At 36.2% G+C, this 23,477-nt stretch overlaps 1 protein-coding gene across 14 annotated transcripts in view; it reads right to left on the bottom strand.

Annotated features, from left to right (window-relative positions):
• The window catches only part of ANKS1B (ankyrin repeat and sterile alpha motif domain containing 1B), a 1,250,661-nt gene that overhangs the window by 1,059,663 nt on the left and 167,521 nt on the right, over positions 1-23,477 (bottom strand). For all 14 annotated transcript variants that reach the window (XM_030819772.1, XM_030819768.1, XM_030819762.1 and 11 more), the window contains exons 3-4: positions 21,821-21,977; positions 15,757-16,053 (exon numbers count right to left, since the gene is read on the bottom strand). In XM_030819772.1, the coding sequence (XP_030675632.1) occupies positions 15,757-16,053; positions 21,821-21,977 (454 nt within the window). The remainder of the gene's footprint in view (positions 1-15,756; positions 16,054-21,820; positions 21,978-23,477) is intronic.

Raw genomic sequence — 23,477 nt, 5'->3', positions numbered from 1 at the left:
GCTGGAAAACACTCTGCAGGATATTATCCAGGAGCACTTCCCCAATCTAGCAAGGCAGGCCAACATTCAGATTCAGGAAATACAGAGAACACCACAAAGATACTCCTCGAGAAGAGCAACTCCAAGACACATAATTGTCAGATTCACCAAAGTCGAAATGAAGGAACAAATGTTAAGAGCAGCCAGAGAGAAAGGTCGGGTTACCCACAAAGGGAAGCCCATCACACTAACAGCGGATCTCTCGGCAGAAACTCTACAAGCCAGAAGAGAGTGGGGGCCAATATTCAACATTCTTAAAGAAAAGAATTTTCAACCCAGAATCTCATATCCAGCCAAACTAAGCTTCATAAGTGAAGGAGAAATAAAATCCTTTACAGACAAGCAAATGCTGAAAGATTTTGTCACCACCAGGCCTGCCCTAAAAGACCTGATGAAGGAAGCACTAAACATGGAAAGGAACAACCAGTACCAGTCACTGCAAAATTATGCCAAATTGTAAAGACCATCGAGGCTAGGAAGAAACTGCATCAACTAATGAGCAAAATAACCAGCTAACATCATAATGACAGGATCAAATTCACACATAACAATATTAACTTCAAATGTAAATGGACTAAATGCTGCAATTAAAAGACACAGACTGGAAAACTGGATAAAGAGTCAAGACCCATCAGTGTGCTGTATTCTGGAAACCCATCTCATGTGCAGAGACACACATGGGCTCAAAATAAAGGGATGGAGGAAGATCTACCAAGCAAATGGAAAACAAAAAAAAGGCAGGGGTTGCAATCCTAGTCTCCGATAAAACAGACTTTAAACCAACAAAGATCAAAGACACAAAGAAGGCCATTTACATAATGGTAAAGGGATCAATTCAACAAGAAGAGCTAACTATCCTAAATATATATGAACCCAATACAGGAACACCCAGATTCATAAAGCAAGTCCTGAGTGACCTACAAAGACACTTAGACTCCCACACAATAATAACGGGAGACTTTAACACCCCACTGTCAACATTAGACAGATCAACGAGACAGAAAGTTAACAAGGATACCCAGAAATTGAACTCAGCTCTGCACCAAGTGATGTAGATGACCTAATAGACATCTACAGAACTCTCCACCCAAAATCAACAGAATATACATTTTTTTCAGCACCACACCACACCTATTCCAAAATTGACCACATAGTTGGAAGTAAAGCTCTCCTCAGCAAATGTAAAAGAACAGAAATTATAACAAACTGTCTCTCAGACCACAGTGCAATCAAACTAGAACTCAGGATTAAGAAACTCCCTCAAAACCGCTCAACTACATGGAAACTGAACAACCTGCTCCTGAATGACTGCTGGGTACATAACCAAATGAAGGCAGAAATAAAGATGTTCTTTGAAACCAACGAGAACAAAGACACAACATATCAGAATCTCTGGGACACATTCAAAGCAGTGTGTAGAGGGAAATTTATAGTGCTAAATGCCCACAAGAGAAAGCAGGAAAGATCCAAAATTGACACCCTAACATCACAATTAAAAGAACTAGAAAAGCAAGAGCAAACACATTCAAAAGCTAGCAGAAGGCAAGAAATAACTAAAATCAGAGCAGAACTGAAGGAAATAGAGACACAAAAAACCCTTCAAAAAACTAATGAATCCAGGAGCTGGTTTTTGAAAAAGATCAACAAAATTGATAGACCGCTAGCAAGACTAATAAAGAAGAAAAGAGAGATGCATCAAATAGACACAATAAAAAATGATAAAGGGGATATCACCACCGATCCCACAGAAATACAAACTACCATCAGAGAATACTACAAACACCTCTACACAAATAAACTAGAAAATCTAGAAGAAATGGATAAATTCCTTGACACATACAGCCTCCCAAGACTAAACCAGGAAGAAGTTGAATCTCTGCATAGACCAATAACAGGCTCTGAAATTGTGGCAATAATCAATAGCTTACCAACCAAAAACAGTCCAGGACCAGATGGATTCACAGCCGAATTCTACCAGAGGTACAAGGAGGAACTGGTACCATTCCTTCTGAAACTATTCCAATCAATAAAAAAGAGGGAATCGTCCCTAACTCATTTTATGAGGCCAGCATCATCCTGATACCAAAGCCAGGCAGAGACACAACCAAAAAAGAGAATTTTAGACCAATATCCTTGATGAACATTGATGCAAAAATCCTCAATAAAATACTGGCAAACCGAATCCAGCAGCACATCAAAAAGCTTATCCACCATGATCAAGTGGGCTTCATCCCTGAGATGCAAGGCTGGTTCAACATACGTAAATCAATACATGTAATCCAGCATATAAACAGAACCAAAGACAAAAACCACATGATTATCTCAATAGATGCAGAAAAGGCCTTTGACAAAATTCAACAACCCTTCATGCTAAAAAATCTCAATAAATTAGGTATTGATGAGACGTATCTGAAAATAATAAGAGCTATCTATGACAAACCCACAGCCAATATCATACTAAATGGGCAAAAACTGGAAGCATTCCCTTTGAAAACTGGCACAAGACAGGGATGCCCTCTCTCACCACTCCTATTCAACATAGTGTTGGAAGTTCTGGCCAGGGCAATTAGGCAGGAGAAGGAAATAAAGGGCATTCAATTAGGAAAAGAGGAAGTCAAACTGTCCCTGTTTGCAGACGACATGATTGTGTATCTAGAAAATCCCGTTGTCTCAGCCCAAAATCTCCTTAAGCTGATAAGCAACTTCAGCAAAGTCTCAGGATACAAAATCAATGTACAAAAATAACAAGCATTCCTATACACAATTCACAGACAAACAGAGAGCCAAATCATGAGTGAACCCCCATTCACAATTGCTTCAAAGAGAATAAAATACCTAGGAATCCAACTTACAAGAGACGTGAAGGACCTCTTCAAGGAGAACTACGAACCACTGCTCAATGAAATAAAAGAGGATACAAATAAATGGAAGAACATTCCATGCTCATGGGTTGGAAGAATCAATATAGTGAAAATGGCCATACTGCCCAAGGTAATTTATAGATTCAATGCCATCCCCATCAAGCTACCAATGACTTTCTTCACAGAATTGGAAAAAACTACTTTAAAGTTCATGTGGAATCAAAAAAGAGCCCGCATCGCCAAGGCAATCCTAAGGCAAAAGAACAAAGCTAGAGGCATCATGCTACCTGACTTCAAACCATACTACAAGGCTACAGTAACCAAAACAGCATGGTACTGGTACCAAAACAGAGATAGAGACCAATGGAACAGAACAGAGCCCTCAGAAATAACGCCGCATATCTACAACTATCTGATCTTTGACAAACCTGACAAAAACAAGAAATGGGGAAAGGATTCCCTATTTAATAAATGGTGCTGGGAAAACTGGCTAGCCATATGTAGAAAGCTGAAACTGGATCCCTTCCTTACACCTTATACAAAAATTAATTCAAGATGGATTAAAGATTTACATGTTAGACCTAAAACCATAAAAACCCTAGAAGAAAACCTAGGCATTATCATTCAGGACATAGGCATGGGCAAGGACTTCATGTCTAAAACACCAAAAGCAATGGCAACAAAAGCCAAAATTGGCAAATGGGATCTAATTAAACTAAAGAGCTTCTGCACAGCAAAAGAAACTACCATCAGAGTGAACAGGCAACCTACAGAATGGGAGAAAATTTTCGCAACCTACTCATCTGACAAAGGGCTAATATCCAGAATCTATAATGAACTCAAACAAATTTACAAGAAAAAAACAAACAACCCCATCAAAAAGTGGGCAAAGGACATGAACAGACACTTCTCAAAAGAAGACATTTATGCAGCCAAAAAACACATGAAAAAATGCTCATCATCACTGGCCATCAGAGAAATGCAAATCAAAACCACAATGAGATACCATCTCACACCAGTTAGAATGGTGATCATTAAAAAGTCAGGAAACAACAGGTGCTGGAGAGGATGTGGAGAAACATGAACACTTCTACACTGTTGGTGGGATTGTAAACTAGTTCAACCATTGTGGAAGTCAGTGTGGCCATTCCTCAAGGATCTAGAACTAGAAATACCATTTGACCCAGCCATCCCATTACTGGGTATATACCCAAAGGACTATAAATCATGCTGCTATAAAGACACGTGCACACATATGTTTACTGTGGCACTATTCACAATAGCAAAGACTTGGAACCAACCCAAATGTCCAAAAACGATAGACTGGATTAAGAAAATGTGGCACATATACACCATGGAATACTATGCAGCCATAAAAAATGTAGGGACATGGATTTCCCGCCTTTGTAGGGACATGGATGAAACTGGAAATCATCATTCTCAGTAAACTATCACAAGGACAAAAAACCAAACACCACATGTTCTCACTCATAGGTGGGAATTGAACAATGAGAACACATGGACACAGGAAGGGGAACATCACACTCTGGGGAATGTTGTGGGATGGGAGCAGGGGAAGAGGGATAGCATTAGGAGATAAACCTATTGCTAAATGACGAGTTAATGAGTGCAGCACTCCAACATGGCACATGTATACATATGTAACAAACCTGCACATTGTGCACATGTACCCTAAAACTTAAAGTATAATAATAAAATAAATAAATAATAATAATAATAAAGTCAGAAGAAAGTATAATACCTTCATGTGACAAGTGAAAAAAAACTATCAACCTAGCATTGTACATTCAGCCAAACTACCTTCTAAGAATGAGAGTAAAATAAAAACATTTTCAGACAGACTAAAAATGAGTGGTTACTTAAGACTCTTACTGAAAGAACTTCTACAGGATATAATTCAGAAAAGGAACTGAGATGCAAGAAGTAATGATAAATAAAGAGAACAGTTAATATGAGGCTAAATCTAAACAAATATTTAAAAATATGATAGTGTCTACTTTTGGCACTGATTTGGCTTCACAGATACTTTGATAAAGGATGATGCACACTGTAGACACTGAAAGGGTCCCACCTTATACACAGGGAATATATTCCAAGCACCCCAGTGGATGTCTAAAACCAAAGATAGTACTGAACCCGAATGCCATCAATCAGAATTCATTTCTGTTCATGTCTTCCATCCACAAATTCAAGACCTTTTCCATCTTAACTAAGCACTTACCGTGCACTATAGCTGTAAATTCTGTAGTTTGAGGCGCAACAGCAAACCTAGTACACATTTCTTTTTCTTTCTTCTCAACTTCAGATAGAAGATTCATTCTTACCATAGATCTTAGCAACCTCTGTGTACGAGTTTTTCTTTTCTTTAGTAAGTCAAGAACTTTCATCTTTTCACTTAGAGGAAGCACTTTACAGCTTCTCTTTGGAATATGCAAATTGTCAGCATCACTACTCTTACGCTTTGGGGCCATTATTAAGTAAAATATGGGTGACTTGAACCCAAGCAGTGCAACACCAGAACAGTCGATCTGATAATCAAGAGGGCTACCAATAGGCAAATAATGTCTACAGCACAGAGACGCTGGACAAAGGGATGATTCATGTCCCAGGCAGGACAAAGTATGATGGTGAGAGGTTTCATCATGCTACTCGGAATGGCATGGAATTTAAAACTTATAAGTTGTTGATTTCTATAATTTTCCTTTTAATGTTTTCAGACCATGGTTGACTGCAGGTATCTGAAACTGCAGAAAACTAAACATCAGATAAAGGTTGGGTGAGCAGCAGGGGTAAGGGGAACTATTATATTCTAGACAATGAAAATACATAATCTCCACCATAAATAAACAAATCTCTTTCTGGAAAAAGCAGATGTAGCAAACCTGGGTTCCAGTGGCAGCTTGGCCTTTAGTAGCTATATAACTTTGGAAAAATCACTTAATATCTCTGAAAATTCATATATCCTATGAGAAACACATTAAAAACCTAACAGATACATTTTGTGTGGGAAAAACTAAAAATAAAATACAAATTTTAAAAAACTAATATGGTTATTGGGAAGGTTAAATAAGATAAACATACAACAAATAAGATTTTTTAAGTGTTTTATTAAACTATAAAGTAATGACAAGTATTATCAATAATATTTCTATTAAAAAAGCAATTAGAAAACCTATTTTTAAAAGTAACCTCAATTATGTTAATATTAATTACATACATGTATGTCCTTTACATTATTCCAAGATAAAAATGCTATGTTAAGTAGAACTAATGTTTTCACACAATAAGAAGACACAGAATTCTTCAATAAAAATAGAAAAGGTTAGTAGATGATAAACATATTTTTAGCCTGTAAAAATGAATCCGTTTTTACAAATTCAAGGTTGCTGTAATTAGCTTCTTTGGTAAGAGAACATGAGAACTGTCAAATGGAATGGATTGGTGTCATAATTCTAAGGTAAACAGTGGTACCAAGAACTATTTACTGCTATCACAATGTTGTCACATAGTGTACAGAATTTAAATATGTCAAACCCATGGACTTTTCAAAATATAGATTATGTAATAATTTCCTTCTTTTCATCAGAGATTAGAAAAACTTAAGAATATTTTGCCAAGGTGTAAAGATTTTAAAAAAAAAATCAAGTGCCCTGTGGCTTATCACACCCTAGACAGAGTCCGTGTCTAATTGTCTAATATTCTCACTCAAATGAGCACTATTCTGTACATCTCAGCATTCTGCCCCAAATCTACAACCCATAACTGGCCAGACCTTGAAAAATTCTATTCTTGTGAAATATTTAGTCCAAAACATTTTACAAGAAAGTAGAAAGTCTACAAAGAAACAACATCGAACAAGGTGAACCCAAAGGCTCCCATCCCTGGAGATTTCAGTCCTGCTTTTCTTATGGATCAAAATTCTCCATTTTATCAAAATTAATCATTTTAAAAAAACAAAATTTCCAAAATCGATAATCATGCAGTTTATAACACAGTGATATTTCAAAACTTATCCAGTAACCACACATAAAGCACTCATAACATCTCAGCACCTTTTAGGGGAAAAAAAAAGACAAACCTCTGAACACGGTGATGAAAACAGCTGAGCGAAAAGTACTGAAATGATATATATGTTAACATCAATAACTGAATTGTTGATGAAAGCAAAAGAAATTCTCTCATTGATTGGAAATGCCTATTAAAGTCAAGCCTTGGTAGCACCAAAGCTGAGAAAAACAAGATAAGTCGCAAGAAAAAGGGAGAGAAGATGACGTTCATGTTTACAGCCCTGGGTTTCAGCTTCCCTTCTTTTTGGCGTTACATATTTCTGTGACTTCCATGGAAGCTCAGTTGTGCATTTAAAGGGATGTTTGTTATATTTTATCCAAGATTTCTAGATGTTTTAAAGTCGTTTTTAGGTTATCTATTCTACCAGAGTGCCAAAACAGCAGATGGAAAAGGGATGCAAAGATGTCAGAGCTTAGCTGCACTGGTTCCCCCTTCCAAATTTAGCACTCCAACCATCATTATCCTGAAGCCTGCAAAAGAGAATAACAAGATAAAGGAAGACTGATTCTTGATTAAAGGAGAAAATAAAGATAACAATTATGATAAGCAATAATGATTGTGGTGACGATCAGCACAGATAGCATAAACTGTGAGAAGCAAGACCCACAACTATTGTAACAACTGGTGAATAAAGATAACCTTACTGGAGAAGAAAAAACAACTAGAATGGCATTTAACTCAGAAGTAAAATTCCCTAATACCCTGTTTGGTACTTAGCCACGTGGGCACCTCTTGAAATTAAAAAAAACAAACAAAAAAAAACTTAAAAGATAACAACTCAACTTAGCGTTTGACAACAAACATGATGTCTGAACAAGTTGGAAGGCAGCAGTTCTTTTGTATTAGCTAGACCATATCTAGAGGAGTATGTTCAATCGTGGGTATCTAACTTTTAAGACCAAAGACAGAATACGATGTGTCCAGAGAAGAGAGTGCCAAAGAATAAAGGACCTAGAAAAACATCGTGTGAAGAATAAAGGTTATAAGAATGTTTGCACTGGGAGGAGAATGGCACACGAGAAATATGACATGTCTTCAAATAATTCAGAATACTACTGTTGCTATTCAAAAGAAGAAATCTCCCTCTATTAAACTAGGGACTTCATGTCTTGGTCTTTACTCATTCTCTCTTCCTTCACTTCATATCAAAGGAAGCATCCTTCTTTTCATTAACACTAATTCTCCACTTGTGCTCTTTATTCTATCACTTTCTGCTTCTTCTTGAATTTTGATCATCTCTGCCTCTTGCATCTTCAAGGCAATCTTTCTCCATAAACATACACAGCTTTCCACTATTTAAAAACAAAACAAACAACCAAAGAAACTTCCTGTGAACCTGCTTTCACTTCAAGCTTCTATCCGCTATCTTACTTTTCTTCATTCCACACTTTATGAAAAGTCATCTTCCCTCTTTTAGGCACAATTTTTGCCTAGCTTTGTTACTGCCATATCCTCTGGCACATAATAGGCACTCAATAAATATATGATAAATGAATTGATTACATGAAATTGTGCTGTCTTGGCATTCCTCTTATAACTGCTTCTTTACAGACCTCTTTTTCCAGAAACTCCCTGAATATTCTTTAATCAGCCTCTTCTCTCTCCCTACATTCTGTTTCTGGTAAGCCCTTCTATCTCATGGCTTCATCTCTTACTTCTCTGAGGCTAGCCTCTTAGAAAGTTAGCCTCATTTAAGGAGCACATCCAAAGAGAGACCGCTCTGACCCTTCCGTCTCAATCACAGTACCCAGTTTGTTTCCATTATAGCACTCACTGCAATTTGTCATTTTTATGTTGTTTATGTGCTTATTTTCTGTCATCCCTACTAGTCTATGACTCCAGGAGAGCGAGCAGGAAACAAATTTTCTTCCTCCTGGAGCACAGTGCCTGGTAGCATGGCATGAGAAGGCAGGAGGGGCTAGGGTATCCTTATAGGGAAGCCAGGGTTCAGTTAAAAGTAAAAGAAAGGGAGTTGCTTGAGTAGTGAGTAAGGTAAGTAAAGGAAGGCCTCCCTATTAAGGTGACATTGGAGAAGACACCTGAGGAAAGAAGGGGGAAGAAAGTCATGAGGGTTAGTAAGGCAGAGGCCTGGAGGTAGGAGTGTACATAATATGTTCCAACAAGAACAACAAGGTCACTGTGGATGAAGCTAAGTGAAGAAGGGCAAAGAAGAGTAGGTGGTAGCTTTAGACAGACAGTGAAACTAAGTAATATAAAACCCTATCAGACACTATAAGGACTCTGGCTTTTCCTCTGAGTGAAATGGAAAACCAACAGAAGTGTTTTTGAGTAGGAAAATGAAATTACCTGACTGAATGGGATCACTTCTGGCTGTTTGGCTGAAAATAGACTGAAGGGAGTATGTTATGGACTGAATATCTGTGTGCCCCAAAACTCACATGCTAAGGCCCTAACCTCCAGTGTGACTGTATTTGGATATATGGCCTTTCTGGAAGTAGTTAAGGTTAAATTAGGTCATAAGGGTGTGGCCCTAATCCAATGGAACTGGTGTCCTTATAAGGGAAAGAGGAAACATCAGAGAACTCTCTCTCCATTCATGCACAGAAGAAAGGCCATGTGAGGATATAACAAGAAGGCAGCCATCTAACAAGCCAGGAAGAAAGCCCTCACTCAGGAATAGAATTGGCCGGAACTTGATCTTGGACTCTGTAGCCTCCAGAACTGTGAGAAAATAAATTTCTGTTGCTTAAGCCACTCAGCCTATAATATTTTGCTGTGGCAACCTAAGCAGACAATACAGAAGCCAAAAAAAAAAAAAAAAAAAAAAAAAAAAAAAAAAAAGGAGGGAAACTAGTCAGGAGGCAAGAGATGATTACGTCTTCAACTATGGTGTTAATCTTGAAGATAATGTAAAGTAGTGAAATTCTGGATACAGTTTGAGCACAGAACCAATAGGATTTGCTGAAGAACTGAATGTAAAATCTGAAAGAAACTGTAAAATTCTGGGCCAAACAACTAGAAGGATGGCACTGCCTTTTGATAAAATGGGAAAGACTAGGTGATACGAAAATTTTTGAAGAAAGGGGTACAGATGCTACATTTTCAGCTTTGGAAATGCTGAGTTTGAGAAGCCTATTAGTCATCAGATAGATATGTCCAGTAGGTAATTACATACACAAATTTAGAGTTAGGGTGGAGTCTTGAGATGAAGAAATAGACTTGGTAATTGTCAGATAAAGATGATATTGGAACTCAAGAGACTGGATGAGGTCAATGAGGAAGTAGGTATAGACAGAGAAGAAAAGATGTTTGAGTATAAAGCCCTGGGACACTCTGATGCTTAGAGATCAAGAAGATGAGGGCAGTTAACTATGGAATAGGGACACGATAGATTACATTATTGGCGTCTCCTTTTATATGCTCTTTGCCGTATGACTTTGCAGTTCTTTCCACTTATATGAGTTGAGTATATTTCTCTCCCTCTTTATTTGAGGCTTGGTTTTGTGACTTGATTTAACCAATGGATGGTAACCAACATGATGCAAGCAGAGGCCCAAACTGTGCTTGCACGGTTGAGCTTACTCTCTTGTGCACAATCAATGCCCCCCTGCCTAGTCCCAGGAGGAAGATAACAGACACGTGGAGCAGAGATTCCCAGGCTAACTTACAGCATCAAACATAACTTCCCCCAGCTTCTTCAAGAAGTCACCAGTGAACTAAAAGAAAACCAAAAGACAGTCGTATCTCAGAGGTCAAAAGAAAACAGTGGTTCAAAGAAGAGACAGATATTGACTTTGTCAGTGCTGATGATGAATCAAGTAAGAGGAGAAGCAGGAATTCACTGTTGGATCTAAAAGTATGTCAGTCATTAGACAACTTGACAAAGGCAAAAGCAAGGACTTTTAAAAGAGTGAGGGAGTTAGAGTGGCCTCAAGAGAGAATGGAGGAAAGGAATTGGATACAATGAGTAAAAACAAGCCTTTCTAACTGCGTTGCTATAAAGGGGTCAGAGAAAGGGGATGGTAAGGAGAAGGAAATGTGAGATCAAGAGAGTTTTTAAAAGATGAGAAGTATTACATCTTTGCATCCTTATGGAAATGGTACAGTTGAGAAAGAAAAAACTTACGTTATTAAGGACAGAAAATATTTGTCAGAGTTCCCACGTGGACAAGAAAGGATAGGATCCAATGAACAAGTAGAGAGGAATTAGCCTTAGATACAAACCTAAAAGGTTCATTTAAAGCACCAGGAAGGAAAGCAGACACAGGTACATTGGCAGATGTGGTGGTGGAAATCTGTGATTGCTTGTGGTTTCCTCAGTGAAATAAAAGGAGTATCATGATCGGAGAGGGATGATAGAGAAGGAGGTGTTGAAGTTTTGGAAGGGAGATGTTGTGAAATTATCATCTAGGGAAATCAGAGTAAATGGGTTATAATGGATAATTATCGCCTATGCACATATCTTATTTCTGGTGCCACTATAAGCCTTTGAGAGCAAAAGCTGTATCTTACTTAGTTTTGCATCTTAACAGCTCTTAGCATGGAAACTTGTACTTTTTATTATTAACTTTCCGTAATTTTACTTTCATTTCCTTTAATAGTCACATAAAGTCTAACTGGCTGAAGGTTGTACTAGTTCTCTAACTCTTCAAGTTTTGATGAGAGAAACTTATAAGAAACTCACACAATGAAAGCACCAGCATGATATGGCACTATTGCTATCTGGTTACCCAAAAGCAAGTTCAAAATCCATAAAAACAATTGCCAACTTCAAGAGAAAATTGCCCATTCAACCCTGCTTTCTTAATATCTTACTTTGACTAATTCTCTTTATTTAAAAATATTTAAAGACTAGAGGGTTTATAAGTAAAGATGATATGAAATTTGCCCAAAGTATTACTTACTATTTTAAATATGTGTTATAATTTAAAATTACTCAGAGAGTAATGATGCAGAAAATAAACTTCTAGAGCAAATACTAACATTAATGCTGCATTTAAAAACATACGTAGGTCGGGTGCAGTGGCTCAAATTTGTAATCCCAGCACTTTGGAAGGCCAAGAAAGGAGGATCACTTGAGCCCAGGAGTTTGAGACCAACCTGGGCAACATAGTGAGACCTTTTCTCTACAAAAACTAAAAAAATTAGCCGACCACATCAGCACATGCCTATAGTCCCACCTACTCAGGAGGCTGAAGCAGGAGGATCACTTGAGCTTGGGAGTTCTAGGCTGAAGTGAGCATGATTGCACCACTGCACTCCAGCCTGGGTGGCAGAGTAAGACCCTGCCTTAAAAAAAAAAAAAAAAAAAAAAAAGTAAAATAAAATCAAATCACATGTAATTACTAGGAAAAGACAAGATCCTCAAAAGCCATCTATAAATTTTAAAGATTTATTCATAATAACTTGAATGTAATTGAAGTCTAAAAGTACAATACTATAATTTACCAAATGGGATTACTTTTAATACTAATTCCCAACAGGTTAGCTAGAGCAGTTTAATGAATATTAAATCTACTGAAACAATTTAAGGCTACTAGCTACATTGTTCACTCTCAGCCAGTGAGAATATCAACAAAGCTACTTCATATTAAAAAATTTTGCACTGAGTCTGATGGGAAAAACTTGGTAACAATTAATTTGAGTAATAAAATTAAATATTCACCCCCCCCCAAAAAAAGGCAATGAGACCAAAAAAAAAACAAAAAAACAAACAAACATGTTTTCTATGAACAAAGCAACAATAACAAAAGCAAAATATCAACTAAGGCTAAACATATTATGGAAGATTCATTTCATTGAGATATATTTTAGAAAGATGTTGTCAGTTCTACTTCCTAGAATTCTTAGAATGAGTGTCAACAGAAGAGGTTATAGCAACACAAAAGTTGTCCACCTTACTCAGACATCACCCCTGATACTTCTGATTAGGTGTTCAAAGAGATCTAAGCATATTGTCTGCCTTTCCTCTGATATGTGAATAACAAATCTAAATGTGGTGAGGACCAAGCAGACAATCTAAAGGAATGACAATGGCAATGATACAAAATGGTAGAATGAGGTCAGAGCCTTGGAAAGCATTTACCCCATCTAAAAGCACTCGAATTCAATATTTTAAAATACTCTTTAGCCAAATAATGCACATATGCAAGCCAAAGGCCACCTAAAATTCAAAGTCGTGTTGGATTTTCAAAGGTCCTCTTCAAATGTCACTTCCATCAATGACTTCTCATGTTCTCCCTCTTAAAATCCATATTTTCCTCACCCGTAGATCCACAACTCTTTGTTTTAGCATTTATTATATGTCATGGTTGGGAGTTATTCTTGCAAATTTTTTGTCTCCTCCACTAAGCGTGGGGCAGAGATAGTTTTGATTTTTTATTCTCCAAAAGCACAAAATACAGTGTTTTGCAGAAAAAAGGGGCATATCACATATATTTATAAAATTGAATTTAAACTCTTTCCCTTCTGGTCATGTCATCTAGTACAAAACGTGAAAAGATCTTGGTCAGGGATACCAAGAAGCTTACTGACCTCAGTCAGAGTGAAAGTCCTTGGTTATATTGCAGTCTGTGCAATCAAGTTTAAAAATATTACAGAAGTGTGAAAGCAGTACATCCAGATTAGAGAAATTCAACATTTATACAATAAACATCTAGTTTATCATTAAACAACTTTTAGGAAAATAACTTTGTGAGTCACCTACAATAGTAAGCATACCTACTTATTTTCAATACCCCTTTGAGGAGAGAGACTGTTTTTCCTTAATATGACTGTTAGAAAAAATTCTTATGCTTTTTTGAGAGGCTGCCAAAGTTGAATAAATAAGAAATTGAGAAAAGATATTACAAATATCTAAACTACTAAATAATGAAGGCAAAGCTCTAAAGCAAGCTCCGGTTCAGGGTGCTAGCCTTAAATCTGAGATTGGAAGGCCTGAGATTTTTCTAAATTCCATAAAGAAAACTCTGGAAATACAGGATTCAATCTCTGAACAATTCCTAGGAAAAATAACCCCATCTGTGAGCACGCATTCCACCTGGAGTGTATAAATTATTGCAAAATTTGCCACATTTCGTCCCTCTGGGTATTCACAGCCTTCTACAATTCACACCCTCTTCTAATACAGAGGTAGACTATATTTTCCCACTCCTTGAATATGGGTTGCCTTTATGACTTGCTTCAGCCAAGCAAACATGGCAGAAGTGAAGGTGTGCTAGTTCCAAGCCTAGGCCTCAAGAAGCCTTGTACAATTCTGTTCTCTCTCTCAGAACCATGCATGCCATGTGAATGAGACCAGGCTGACCTGCTGAATCATGACAGAGAAGTGGCAGTCTCACCTATCACCCTAGACAACTTCCAGCCAGCCTCTGAAACAGAAACACATAACTGATTTGCAGTTGATTTCACACACAACAGAACACAGCCAAGACCAGAAGAACCATCAGTTAAGCTGAGACTAAATTGCCAATCACAGAATTATGAGCTAAATAAAGAGTTATTGTGTTAAGCTATTAAGTTTTGGGATAGTTTGTTTCACAGCAATGGCTTACTAATAAGGGGAGAAGGTCACAATGTGACAGAAAGCAAAAAAGTCTCTGGAAGATAAGAAAGCTGCCATTAACTTGGAAGCCAAGAAATAACCATGAAAGAAGGAAAAGACAAAAAAAAAAAAAAAAAAAAAAAAAAAAGGACTAACCTTGGAGTTGGGGCTAACTTAAGACAAGATATCAAAAGTAGGTTGTGGCCAGGCCCAGTAGCCCACACCAATAATCCCAGAACTTGGGGATGCCAAGGTGGAAGGATTGCTTGAGCCCAGGAGTTCAAGACCAGCCTGAGCAACAGAGCAAGACCTCATCTCTACAAAACATACAAAACTTAGCTGGGCATGGTGGTGTGTACCTGCGGTCCCACCAGCTACTGGAGAGGCTGAGGCAGGAGGATCACCTGAGCCCAGGAGGTGGAGGCTGCAGTGAGCTGAGATCATGCCACCCACCACTGCACTCTAGCCTGGGCAACAGAGCAAGACTCTGTCTCAATAATAATAATAATAATAAAATATATTAAATTAAATTAAACTTTTTAAAGTAGGTTGCCCATTCCTTGTGGAGAAACAAAACCTATCCAAATCCTATTCTTCTTACAAAGCTCACCTCAAATCACAGCTTTTCTATTTTTTTTTCTGATTGTCCTTAGGTATAGTGATCATTCCGTCATTAGTTATGTATAAACAGTACATTACAGTGGAAAGAGGCCTGGACTTTAATCAGTAAGTCTAAATTCACGTCCTGGTTTTATCAACTATGTGTCCTTAGACAAATTTCTTAAATCTTTGAATCTGATTCCTCATCTCTTAACTGAAATTTAATAGTTCTCAATCACACAGGACAGTTGTGAGAACTGAATTCTAAATGTGTCAACATGCTAAACACAAAGTACATACTCAACAACGTTAAAGTGAATTTTGTTCCATTCATTCATTAAACTCTGACTGGATTCCTACTGTATGTCAGGCTGTGTGCTAGACACTGGGACCAAGGAAACAATCACTAATGATACCACACACAACTGCCATCTACTAACTTCTCATGTGTATAGCCCTCAAATTAGAATGAGGTGAGAGATTATGCCTTGTAGCTCTTCATATTTCCCAAAAGTAGGTGGTATAGTACCTTGAATTTAGTAGTTACAAAAATACTTGTGAACAATTTGATTAAAAGATTTCTACATACAGGTTTTCACATTTGAATCCCAAGGCCAAGCAACAGCATCGTCACTTTTAAAGCATAGCTAAAAGCACACTCACTTGACAGCTCACATCCATTCCTGCCTCCAGCAGCACCTGCACGACTGCTTTGTGGCCATTGCGCGCAGCAAGGTGAAGTGGCGTGTGCTTGCGAGTGTTGCAGCTCATTAAGTTAGGATGCGCACTGATGATCATTTTTACCACTCTAAGCCGTCCATAGAGTGCCGCCAAGTCCAAAGGTGTTTCCAGCTTGCTATTCCTAATTGTCGGGTCAGTGAGCTCTTCTAGGAGAACAGCAACTACTTCTGAGTGTCCATATTGAGCTGCACAGTGTAAGGCAGTTTCATTTTCATTGTTCTGTTTAAGATAAAGATTTTTTAAAAGGCACATTTTCAGAAATTCAATTTGCTATCAAAATCTTAACGCAGTAATTTAAAACCTGCAATGCTTTGAAATATAAGTTAAGATTTATCCATTTTAACAAGTATGCCTAATGGAATTTTATATTTGATAAAAGTATCTAGGATTCATTGAATCAAAAATTTTTTTTTATTTTTATCACTTTAATCAAAAACAATCCAACATTTCCCTAAATCATATATGCCACCTTCCAAAAATGATACATGATTTAGCCATGTTTTTCAGAGGCCCTCCTGGATCCAGATGGACAGTGATATCTGCACTGTGCATCACATCTTTGGACATTTATTAATAAGAGAGATCAAAACAATTATAACAGACTTTTAATAGACTGGCTTTCCAAAAGACAGATGAGAAGGTAAATTCTTGGTAACAAAAGATTTATAGAAAGGTTTCCCAAATTAAGTTTCATTTTATTTTCCATGTAAGTACAAATCATTGCTTCCTTTGCAAAGAAAATGAAAATATTTTGGCCTTAAGATATAGAAGTACCTTTTTGAAACGTTATCATGGGTTGTGAGGATGGACCTAGATCAGTTCCCAGACAAGTTACTAGGAGTATCACAGTACAACATGTGCAGCTTATAAGGGTTCAGCTGAAAATCAGTGAGATTTTCCTAGAAATGTATCAAGATTTTTAAAAATGTTAAGATACAGAAAACTGAACCCAGTTGCAAGGCAGACGGACCCTTCAGACTATTTCAGCAATATAGGTAGATGGTGTATAGGTATGTCAGGTGGTGGAAGGGTCAGGAGAAAAATGAACAAGAAATTTTAGTAACAAAAATGCAATAACCCTAAATGAGGGTTCCGGAAAGAAAGAGCAGCTGCCACCATCAGAGTTATCATCATAGCTAACACTACATACTAGACATAGTTGCATTTTATATATGTTTACTCATTTAATCCTCATTATGAGATAGATACTATTATCATTATCTTCATTTTACAGATGAGAAAACTGAGGCACTGAATAGTTGAATAACTGGCCTTCCGTTATACAGCCATTTAGCGGTAGGACCAGGATTTGAATGCAAGCAGCCAAGACCCAAAGTGGGTATTCTTAACCATCACACATACCACCTTCCAAAATAAGAACTATTACTACTACTACTTGTTGAGTGCCTAAAAACTATATATATTGTCTCGTTTAACTCTTAAAACAATTCTCCAAAATTTATATTAAAATTGTCTACTTCATGGACAAGGAAACTAAAATACAAAAAGGTTAAATTACATACCCAAGTAGAATTAAGATATTTTGCAAGCTGTATCTGAAAAATCCAAAACCCACTCCACTATACCATGTTGTCTGCCATGTGTTGCTATATTGTCAAAGAAGAGCTGGGAATTAACGATCTGAAAGCAGAATTTCTAGAGGTTTTGCTCAGAAAAACACCAGCCGATAATAGGGAGTAGCTGTTTAGATAGCTATTCTGATGAAAATAAAAGGATAAGAAGGGTTCAAACCCAAACAAATCTTAATGTTCTAGAAAGTAACTCAAGCTTGCCCTAGATGATAGAAGAATGCAAGTAAGTTGAGAGTCTAGAGGGAAGATTTGAAAATTTAAAAAGGAGTAGAGTGACAAGGGGAAAATAGCACTAGGAAAGGCTTCTTACTACTTTACCTTGTAAATAAGTATCAAGAGAGAGCATTGAAGGTCAAACCCAGAGGGAAAATCTACTCTTTCAAGACAATCAATGAAAAGTTAAGACCTGTTAGATGGGGAATCCAGCTGAGGGTACTGTCTCTTCCATCATTTGTCAGGAGTCCTTCTTTACTTGGTTTGAAAGTATTACTATAATCTACTTCTTCATAAACATTGATCACATACAGGTTTAGACTCCCTGGTCTTCTTATCTGCTTTTCATATCAGGCTTATAAAATAGCCAATCTTATTACTTCACACCATGAAAATATGATACAGATATATACCTCCTGACCAACCCAAATTTCCCCCTGGTCTGAAAGAGATTCAATCTCAGTTTTCAAAATACAGTATCTCTTTGAGAAAAGAGAAAGGCCAATTATGAAATAAGGATTCCTCAAAGGCCTCTCTACTGTTCCAGAGCCCTGAGCCTAGGAAATTACAAGAGCAAAACTGAAAAATTTTCTAGTAACACCAATTAGCACTGTTCAGATCTCAAGGGAAAATATTTCAATCATTCAAGACCTACTCAGGAGACAATGTTCACAGATTTTATCCATGATCAACACATACGTGGATTGTCACCTCAGTGGACGCCACAACGGTGGTACTTTTACAAGAGCATGATTGTGTATTTGTGTGTGCTCACAAGTGATCTAAAATAATCTAATTTGAAATAAATAGGCTGTGATGAGGCACTGATTAATAAATTCCTAGTATGGCTACACAGAATATTCTTAAAAGGTTTTTAATTCCTTCTTTTTTACCAAATGGGTATTCTCTGAAACATTAGGACCCTTCCAGATAATGGATGATAGAACAAAACTGGCTAACAAAAGCCATTTACCAAAACCTCTTGGTTCAGAGTAAAACATCTAACAAGAGTTGGATTCGAGTTTTGGTGAATGACAAAGGCAATGTGTTTTTCAGATAAGGCCCCTCTGGGTTTTGCCCTAATGTTAAAATAAAGAAAAAAAAAAAGAGGAAGAGAAGGTAAAGGGAAGAAAGGATTAATGAAATTTAAAGAAATTAAAAATTTTCCATTTAAAGGAAATTTAAATTGCAAAAAGGAAATAATCAGATGATAAAAGAAAAGAAGGATGTGGCAATTATAAAAACCATAATCCAGGCCGGGCGCGGTGGCTCACGCTTGTAATCCCAGCACTTTGGGAGGCCAAGGCGGGCGGATCACGAGGTCAGGAGATTGAGACCACAGTGAAACCCCGTCTCTACTAAAAATACAAAAAAATTAGCCAGGCGTGGTGGCGGGCGCCTGTAGTCCCAGCTACTCGGAGAGGCTGAGGTGGGAGAATGGCGTGAACCCGGGAGGCGGAGCTTGCAATGAGCCGAGATTGAGCCACTGCACTCCAGCCTGGGTGACAGAGCGAGACTCCATCTCAAAAAAAAAAAAAAAACCATAATCCAGGTGGAGTCCACTTTGTTTAGAATGGTGAACAAGACCTAGGTTGAAGTGTTACCATGTAAATTACTTCATCTCTCCAAACCTATCTTATCTGTATAATGAGAATATTATTTTCCCTATAAACCTTTTAATATAGTTTATAAACCATAAGAGATAACATATTTTTAAAGTGCATTGTAAATTTTAAATATTAAAATGTAGAATAATTTTTAAAGAAAGCTGTATTAGAAACCAAAGATAACTTTCAGAAATCAGAATGAAGCCCTGACTATAATGCATAATTTTAACATAACATAAGTGTATTACTGGTTGACAGCTTAGGCTTTGGATCAGAAAAACCCGCGTTCAAACACTGGCTGCATTTCTTAGTAGCTGTGATGTTACGGTCAATTTACTCTCTCTCTCTAAGGCTGTAACTCCATATATATATAGTAGCAACAATAATCTAGGGCTTAGGAAGATAACGGGGATGAAGTATTTTGCACAATGCCTGGCATATAGTAAACAATCCATTAAGTGATAGGATTTAGGATGACAATACCAACGCACTATTGTGTAAAGGGCTCTGGAGTCAAAGTCCTGAGTCTCAGTCTCAGTTTCAGTCACTCAGTAACATGTGGCCTTCAACAAGTTGTTTAGTTTTACAGAGCGTGATTTCTCAACTATAAAATGGAAGTGATATTATCAATTCAGAGGATTATTGTGAGAATTAATTAAATAGTATTTTAGAGGTGAAAGTGTTTAGAACAGTGCCTGCTTTACCTTATGTCTCAATAAATGTTAATTACCATTTTTATTTCCTTTATTGTTTAAATACATAAAAGTTTATAATTAACAAGAAGGTTCTGTCCTATTCAGAAGGAAAAAAGAAAGGTAAAATTAAAAGTTACCTATAAAAACAAAAATCCTACATCAAAAAATTTAGGAGAAATGGCATAGAATGGGAAAACTATGATCAGCATTAAAAGAGTATATATATAACAAAGAAAAAAAATATTAAAATTATGGTATTAAAAATCATAAGAAAGTTGCAACTTGTTGCCAATAGAAACCACAACACAAAGCAACAGAGGTGAACAAAGAACTTTGAATATGGTCTCCTTAAAAGGACACTTTTTGTAATTTAACCGATCTATTCAACATTACCAAAAACAAGTATTTCTCTTTAAAACATACAATAACTTTTCACTTTCAAATGTAAGTGAATACTATATGTTATTTCTTATTTTCATGTCATTTAAAAACATCTTGTTTGTAAAAACTAACATCCTCTTGTTTAACCTTGGATTGTTTTTCCATTTTATTATTTCAGGTTTGCTTTGCGGTATTCAGACAATTTTAAGAATAACCACCAGATGGCTCATCTCATAAATGATCTAACTTTTGGTTTTCTGAGGAAGAGAAGAGCATTGTCATAAATTTCTTTTTAGCATGATATGATGATAAAGATAGCCATATCTGTCATGTTTTAAAGACTGGTGCATTCTTATTAAAATTTCTGCATTTTTGTAACCTGTAAACATGAAAATTTTTATTGTGATAAATATTAATAAGACACTTTTCCAATTAATAAAATGTTTTCCTGATTAGTCCTTTCAACAACTGCATATATATTTTCATTGAAAAAATATGTATTTTTCTTCCCTTTGCTGTTTACAGCAATTGTTACTTTTTATCCTTCAGTCTGAATTTCAAAGTCCGGCAAAGTCTGCATCCATTTGAACAATATGCTAATTGTGCTTTATTAGATATGCTTGCCCTAAAGTAACCTACTTGCATTGATATTGGACAACTGCCAACCTGCAGCTTAATGCCGTGATTGTAATTCAATTGTTGGACTGCCTGCTGGTTTTCAAATATAGTTTTACAAAATGGGAACAGTAGGGGGCATGCAGAGCTCAAGATGTTTGTTATCACACTGTATTAGGGGACCATATTTTACTTTCTGGAATCTGTGGTCTTATCTGTTCAGAATACTGACACTGATTTTCTTTTTAAAATATGTCCATTATGTGTAATATAGATATTGTGTACTTACAAATACATTACCTGTCAGAATCATACTGCTGCTGTGTTTTATTCAACTTATTCTGGGCATATGTGTTTGTGCGTGTATATATATATATATATATATATATATCAAAAAATTTTAACTTAATATATGACAAGCAACTGTATATGCTATATTTCGCATTTTGATTCACCAGAGTACTTAACCGTGAAAGTGCTAAGTAAATGGTAAAGCATTATGCAAATGATAGGCATATCATTGTTTTAGCATTTAAAATTGTATTCAGAAACATTCTAATTCTCATTACAAACATGAATTCTGTTCTATCTTTAAATATTCAATGGCTATAAAATGGCTGATTATATAAGACAGGCAAAAATATTTCAACTACTTCCTTTATGTAGGATTTTCCCGTTAACAAAGTATCTTTACAAATGCCCAACTTAGTCCCTGCACATCATATCCAAACACCAAAGAATTTTTCAAATTTCTCCTTTTAGGAAATTCAGCAATGGAAAGGCCTTTGGGCAAGGTAAAGATAAAAAAATCACATTTTCAATATGGCTTTGCGTTTGTAAAACTAGAAAAATTACATCATGAGCAAACATTTGGCAAGTGCACCTGTTCATTGACCCTGGAATGCGATGGTCCATGATGAATAAGAATCTTCACAATTTCCACATCTCCTTTCCAGGCAGCCAGGTGAATAGGAAAATACCCTTTGTTGTCTGCTACATTTGTTGATGCCTCATACTGAAGTAGTTTGAGAACTATGTCCCTAAAAAGGAAAAAACAACAACAACGAAATAGGCTGAGCAAGACAAATTGTATTAAATAGATAACTTAAAAAGAATACTAGATGCTGGCTGGGAATTTAGAGTAATCATTCAAGGTACTAAGACATAAAATTGGGTTTCAAAGTTTTTGCCTACTCAACATTTGGCTATTTTACTTACCTGGAAAACCATCACCCCATGCCACACACACACACACACACACAGAGAGAGAGAAAGAGAGCGAGAGCACGCATTGACTAACCAATTAAACTACTTAATAGAATTCATACAGGCAAAACTTAACCTATTTCATTAATTAGATGAGCTGAGTAAAATGAAGAGGACACCAGCTCCCATTTTTTTTTTTTTTTTAAAGAGGTCTTTCCAGATAGCCCATATCTGAGATTTAGCTTGAAGGAAAAGTTGAAGTTACAAGCATATTCCTTGTTTACAACAACAACAAAAAAGTTATCCTAACACCAAGGAGACATTTATAAAATTTACACATCATTCCTACAGAGAATTGGAATAAGAGATTTAAGGAGCATGTAAAAGAGAAAGAAAATGCAGTATGTAAGGGACCCTGACAAGCTAACTGTAGTAGTAGCCCAGGGTGAAAAAATAATGATAAAAAAATTTTAATAACTTCTCAGTGATGGGACACAACACGCTTTGAGTATTCCTTGTTCCTACTTCTGTATTTCTTCACCTTTCTTCTCCAAGCATAAAAAATTATTTCAAAAGGGAAACTCATTTAAAAGACAAGTTCCACCATTAATGCAATTTCAACACATATTCAATATATCCTACCTAAAAATTTTGAACTTAATCTCCACCAGGTTTTCAAAGTAAAAATCCTGAACTGCATTACTCAACCTTAGAAAGAATTAATTAATAATTATTAGCATAAATTATATCAAAATATATATCAACAATCAAAAGCAGTAATTCTAAACAAAACTGTATTTTCATTTGGATGCATTTAAGAAGCAAATTCCATTAACTCACTAAATGAAATGCTAGTCAGACACACATAAATAAAAATATATATATAATTACAATATATAATAAAGTTGTTTCTTATATACAACAAATCACTAATGGGGAGGGTGAACATAACAGAAAGATTTACATTTAAATATTTCATAAAATCAGACTCTAGATGCAAGTAATAAATGAAAAAGTTTGGAGTAAATTTTAATAGAAGCAAGGTTAGAATTTTGATAGCTCACAAGAAAAACAGGTATGATATGACACAAAATTATGGTAAATGGTAAAACATACTGTCCAGAATGTGTCCTAAAGTCACAACATTTGACTTAATTGCTAAATGTAAGAAATCATGATTTTAAAAAAAAACAAGAATATGTTGTAGAACTATTTAGAATCCAAGGAGTCCTAAATTGTCTAATGATATAATTTCTGAGAAACTAAGAATTAAATTTTAACATTTCTCTTTGAAAAATCAGCATTATTTTACAAGATCTGAATCTAGAAGACTT

This window comes from Nomascus leucogenys, chromosome 10 (assembly GCF_006542625.1).
Source record: "Nomascus leucogenys isolate Asia chromosome 10, Asia_NLE_v1, whole genome shotgun sequence".
Taxonomy (NCBI): domain Eukaryota; kingdom Metazoa; phylum Chordata; class Mammalia; order Primates; family Hylobatidae; genus Nomascus; species Nomascus leucogenys.
Note: the sequence above shows the minus strand (reverse complement) of the source record. Positions and strands in the feature narration are given on the sequence as shown.